This window comes from Pollachius pollachius (assembly GCF_949987615.1).
Source record: "Pollachius pollachius genome assembly, chromosome: 18".
In the NCBI taxonomy this organism is placed as follows: domain Eukaryota; kingdom Metazoa; phylum Chordata; class Actinopteri; order Gadiformes; family Gadidae; genus Pollachius; species Pollachius pollachius.
Window position 1 is genome coordinate 4,853,697 of NC_136951.1, and position 6,000 is coordinate 4,859,696.

Below are 6,000 nucleotides of genomic sequence, written 5' to 3' on the forward strand. Positions count from 1 at the left end.
AAACCGCGCCTGCCGCCTACTATTTCGTAACTCTGTCTCTACCGCTCTGCCTCCGGCTCACACACACAGTCTCTGCCCACCCCCCCCCCTCCACTCACATCACTTTTTGAAATCGCGAAACATGGAGTCCGCCGGCAGAAGCGGCTCCGAGGAGCTTGTTTGTAAGCGAAAGACCAACGTCTCCATAGTATGGAAATGGTTTGGATATAAGGTGTCTGATGAATAACAAAACGGTAGAGGGACGCAGTCCTCCCACGCAGTCGTTACGATTCATAATATTTCGGAGGCGCACACAGCTTTTGGCCTTGATATTATATATTATAATGTTCTCAAATACGAGGCGGAGGCAGTGTCTAGTCCACGGTTTATTCAACCATCAAACTGTATTCAATTCCGAACGGGAGGAATACTAATGGTAAATTACTATTCCCCCCGCCCCCCGTCGACAAATATCGATATTTATCTTATATCGATATTCTGCTTGAAGATTTCGAGATATGACTTTTGGTCCATATTGCCCAGCCCTAGTTAGGAGCATTGCATGGTGTGTTTTCAAGGCGATTTGGAGTTCTCAGAACAATCAACCTTTTCATTGGTTGATTATAACATATAGCCTAATCTTACTAGCTTGACTAAACAATGCTATTTACTGATTTTTATAAAGAAGTGCAATTAATATTATGAAGAATTGAGTTCGGCCTTTTTGCCCGGCCCTCCACAATATTTTCGGTTTCTCATGTGGCCCCATGGAAAAAATAATTGCCGACCCCTAATCTAACGTATGAGTTCTCTGGTTTCACCCAGGTTCTCGACGGTGTAGTATCTAGGGTATGAGTTCTATGGTATCACCCAGGTTCTCGATGGTGTAGTATCTAGGTTATAGATGAGTTCTGGTGTCACCCAGGTTCTCGACGGTGTAGTATCTAGGTTAAAGATGAGTTCTGGTCTCACCCAGGTTCTCGACGGTGTAGTATCTAGGTTATAGATGAGTTCTGGTCTCACCCAGGTTCTCGACGGTGTAGTATCTAGGTTATAGATGAGTTCTTGTCTCACCCAGGTTCTCGACGGTGTAGTATCTAGGTTATAGATGAGCTCTGGTCTCACCCAGGTTCTCGACGGTGTAGTATCTAGGTTATAGATGAGTTCTGGTCTCACCCAGGTTCTCGACGGTGTAGTATCTAGGTTATAGATGAGTTCTGGTGTCACCCAGGTTCTCGACGGTGTAGTATCTAGGTTATAGATGAGTTCTGGTCTCACCCAGGTTCTCGACGGTGAAGTATCTAGGTTATAGATGAGTTCTGGTCTCACCCAGGTTCTCGACGGTGTAGTATCTAGGTTATAGATGAGTTCTGGTCTCACCCAGGTTCTCGACGGTGTAGTACCTAGGTTATAGATGAGTTCTGGTGTCACCCAGGTTCTCGACGGTGTAGTATCTAGGTTATAGATGAGTTCTGGTGTCACCCAGGTTCTCGACGGTGTAGTATCTAGGTTATAGATGAGTTCTTGTCTCACCCAGGTTCTCGACGGTGTAGTATCTAGGTTATAGATGAGTTCTGGTCTCACCCAGGTTCTCGACGGTGTAGTATCTAGGTTATAGATGAGTTCTGGTCTCACCCAGGTTCTCGACGGTGTGGTATCTAGGTTATAGATGAGTTCTGGTCTCACCCAGGTTCTCGACGGTGTGGTATCTAGGTTATAGATGAGTTCTTGTCTCACCCAGGTTCTCGACGGTGTGGTATCTAGGTTATAGATGAGTTCTGGTCTCACCCAGGTTCTCGACGGTGTGGTATCTAGGTTATAGATGAGTTCTGGTCTCACCCAGGTTCTCGACGGTGTGGTATCTAGGTTATAGATGAGTTCTGGTCTCACCCAGGTTCTCGACGGTGTAGTATCTAGGTTATAGATGAGTTCTGGTCTCACCCAGGTTCTCGACGGTGTAGTATCTAGGGTATGAGTTCTATGGTATCACCCAGGTTCTCGATGGTGTAGTATCTAGGTTATAGATGAGTTCTGGTCTCACCCAGGTTCTCGACGGTGTAGTATCTAGGTTATAGATGAGTTCTGGTCTCACCCAGGTTCTCGACGGTGTAGTATCTAGGTTATAGATGAGTTCTGGTCTCACCCAGGTTCTCGACGGTGTAGTATCTAGGTTATAGATGAGTTCTGGTCTCACCCAGGTTCCCGACGGTGTAGTATCTAGGTTATAGATGAATTCTGGTCTCACCCAGGTTCTCGACGGTGTACTATCTAGGTTATAGATGAGTTCTGGTCTCACCCAGGTTCTCGACGGTGTAGTATCTAGGTTATAGATGAGTTCTGGTCTCACCGATGTTCTCGACGGTGTAGTATCTAGGTTATAGATGAGTTCTGGTCTCACCCAGGTTCTCGACGGTGTAGTATCTAGGTTATAGATGAGTTCTGGTCTCACCCAGGTTCTCGACGGTGTAGTATCTAGGTTATAGATGAGTTCTGGTCTCACCCAGGTTCTCGACGGTGTATTATCTAGGTTATAGATGAGTTCTGGTCTCACCCAGGTTCTCGACGGTGTAGTATCTAGGTTATAGATGAGTTATGGTCTCACCCAGGTTCTCGACGGTGTAGTATCTAGGTTATAGATGAGTTCTGGTCTCACCCAGGTTCTCGACGGTGTAGTATCTAGGTTATAGATGAGTTCTGGTCTCACCCAGGTTCTCGATGGTGTAGAATCTCTGCTTGCTGTCCACGCGGACCGTCTCGGCGTAGGGACTGCCCACGCCGTAGCCGATGATGTAACCCCGCACCAGGATGGAGGGGCTGAGGGGGGACGTCCAGGACATGATGATGCTGCTGGGGAGGGGCCGCACATGGAGAGAGCTGGGCTGGTTGGGCACCTGGCTCTCTGTTTACAAACAAACAACAATGCGTTATAACCTGACTCTGTTTACAAACAAACATGTATTATCACCTGGCTCTCTGTTTACAAACAAACAACAATGCGTTATAACCTGACTCTGTTTACAAACAAACATGTATTATCACCTGGCTCTCTGTTTACAAACAAACAACAATGCGGTATAACCTGACTCTGTTTACAAACAAATACATCACCTGGCTCTCTGTTTACAAACAAACAACAATGCGTTATAACCGGACTCTGTTTACAAACAAACATGTATTATCACCTGGCTCTCTGTTTACAAACAAACAACAATGCGGTATAACCTGACTCTGTTTACAAACAAATACATCACCTGGCTCTCTGTTTACAAACAAACAACAATGCGTTATAACCTGACTCTGTTTACAAACAAATACATCACCTGGCTCTCTGTTTACAAACAATCAACAATGCGTTATAACCGGACTCTGTTTACAAACAAATACACATGTATTATCACCGGGCTCTCTGTTTACAAACAAACAACAATGCGTTATAACCTGACTCTGTTTACAAACAAACATGTATTAACACCTGGCGCTCTGTTTACAAACAAACAACAATGCGTTATAACCTGACTCTGTTTACAAACAAACATGTATTAACACCTGGCTCTCTGTTTACAAACAAACAACAATGCGTTATAACCTGACTCTGTTTACAAACAAACATGTATTAACACCTGGCTCTCTGTTTACAAACAAACAATAATGCGTTATAACCTGACTCTGTTTACAAACAAACATGTATTAACACCTGGGTCTCTGTTCACAAACAAACAACAATGCATTATAATCTGACTCTGTTTACAAACAAACATGTATTATCACCGGGCTCTCTGTTTACAAACAAACAAACGTATTTTCACCGGGCTCTCTGTTTACAAACAAACAACATGAAGGTCACTTGTGTCTCTGTTTAAAAACAAACCGATAAGGTCACACAAACACACACACATGCATACACACACACACACACACTCACACATGCATACATACAAACACACACACACACACTCACACACAAACACACACACACACACACACTCATACACACATAGACAAACACAAATGCATACACACAAAAACATGCAAACACACGCACACACACAAACACAGCCCAAACACACTTATTGACTGCTACTGTTGCTTAGCTTTAGTGGTTACCCTTAAATCTGGCTTGGTCAATACATGCCAAAATCTGTTAGGAAGGCGGTGCTAACTGGTATGATAAGTGTGTTAGCAGTGGCTATGCAGAACACAACTAGCTGATTCTAACCTAATTTTCTATTCTTTTAGTCTGCATCTGTAGTCTTGAATTCTAAGCAGCTGATTGGTTAGGATAAGTGCCCTTCCCGCTGAAACAGTATAATGACGCGACTCAATTTTCCCTGAACCTTGTTGCCACGAGTTACCTTTAACTTGTTACTGTGAGTGACATTACTACCTCTCCCTCTCTCTTCTCCCTGCTCTCTCTCTCTCATTCCCATGTCTCTCTCTCCCCTCCCCCTTCCCTCTTCTTTCTCTTCCTTTCTTCCCCCCTCCCTCCAACCCTCCCCTGCTTACCGTCCAGGTCGGTCTCTGGGGTCTCTGCAGAAATCCACTCGCTGGCTGGTCCAGTCCCGTTAACCGTCATGGCCGCCACCTGGAAGCTATACTGAGTCCCTTTCTCCAGACCTGACAGAGAGAGAGAGAGAGAGAGAGAGAGAGAGAGAGAGAGAGAGAGAGATTTGTAATGTAATAGAAATTTAAAGGGGTAAATAATACAGCAATATGTAATGTATTACACTATTATAAAATAGTGTTTACAGTATAATACAGTATTGTTTACAGTAGAATACATTAATATGTACTATAATACAGTATAATGCAGTATTGTTTATAGTACAATACAGTATTGATTACAGTATAATACAGGATTGCGTACTGTCTTACAGTTTAATACATTCATGTGTACTGTATTACAGTATAATACGGTACTACTTTATGATACTACTTTTTTACGATAAAATACTACTTTGAGTGTTGTTTATAGTATAATACAATATTGATTATAGTATAATACTGTATTGTTTAAAGTATAATACAGTATTGTGTACTGTAATATAGTTATATATAATTATACTGTAATACAAAATAGAAGAGTACAGGTGGGCTCTCTCACCTGTGAACAGGTACCAATAGTTGTTGGGCTCCAGGGCCTCCTGGTCACCACGGCGACCGTTCCTATGGTAACGGATCTTATAGGCCGTGATGAGACCATTCAGTGAAGATGGGGGAGGGGGCTGCCAGCACACCTTGATACTCTATACACACACACACACACACACACACACACACACACACAGTATTTCAAATGGGAAATAACATTAGCAAAATACTAAAAGTGGTTACTTTAAGTGATGAGTTGTAGTGATGAGTAGAAGTAATTCATAGTGATTAGTAGTGATTAGTATTATTCATAAGTACTAGTGAAAAGTAATAGTTATTATTATCAGTGATGAGTACTACTGATGAGTGGCAGTGATAAGTAGTAGTGATTAGTACTAATGATTAGTACTAGTGATGAGCTGTATTGATTGGTGTTAGGAGGTAAAGAGAGAGGTGGAGTCGGCGGTAAGGTGAGCTTTTGTTTTAATATAATGTTGAGGGAGCGTATTGACCTGCTGGTGTCAGAAATATGATTCCTTTTCATCTCTGAGACTGTGTGTGTGCGTGTTTGTGCATGGGTTTGTGTGTGTGTGTGTGCATTTTTTTGTTTGGTGTGTGTGTGTGTGTGTGCATTTGTTTGTTTGGTTTGCGAGTGTGTTTGTGTGTGCGTGTGTTTGTAGCCGACCTTAGAAAAGTCACACTCATTAGGAAGAGCTGCATGCGTCGATAATACTGTTGTGCACTAACACAGCACGACGCACACACACAACCATGCACACTCCCACACACACACAAACAAACACAAACAAACAAACACACACACGGTCTCACCTAACAAGAACAAATGCTTTTACATTATTTTCCATGACAACCATCTCCCTGTCCCTGTGTGTGTGTGCGAGTGTGTTTGTATGTCTCTGTGTTTTACCCTGG

General features: G+C 43.0%; 1 protein-coding gene across 1 annotated transcript in view; it reads right to left on the bottom strand.

Moving 5' to 3' along the window:
- dcc (DCC netrin 1 receptor) overlaps positions 1-6,000 on the bottom strand; it is a gene marked incomplete at both ends in the record, with an annotated part of 55,128 nt that overhangs the window by 12,950 nt on the left and 36,178 nt on the right. Inside the window, 4 exon segments of the mRNA XM_079755476.1 lie at positions 2,684-2,878; positions 4,483-4,593; positions 5,081-5,222; positions 5,996-6,000. The exon segment at positions 5,996-6,000 is cut by the window's right edge and continues 45 nt beyond it. Of these exon segments, the coding sequence (XP_079611602.1) occupies positions 2,684-2,878; positions 4,483-4,593; positions 5,081-5,222; positions 5,996-6,000 (453 nt within the window).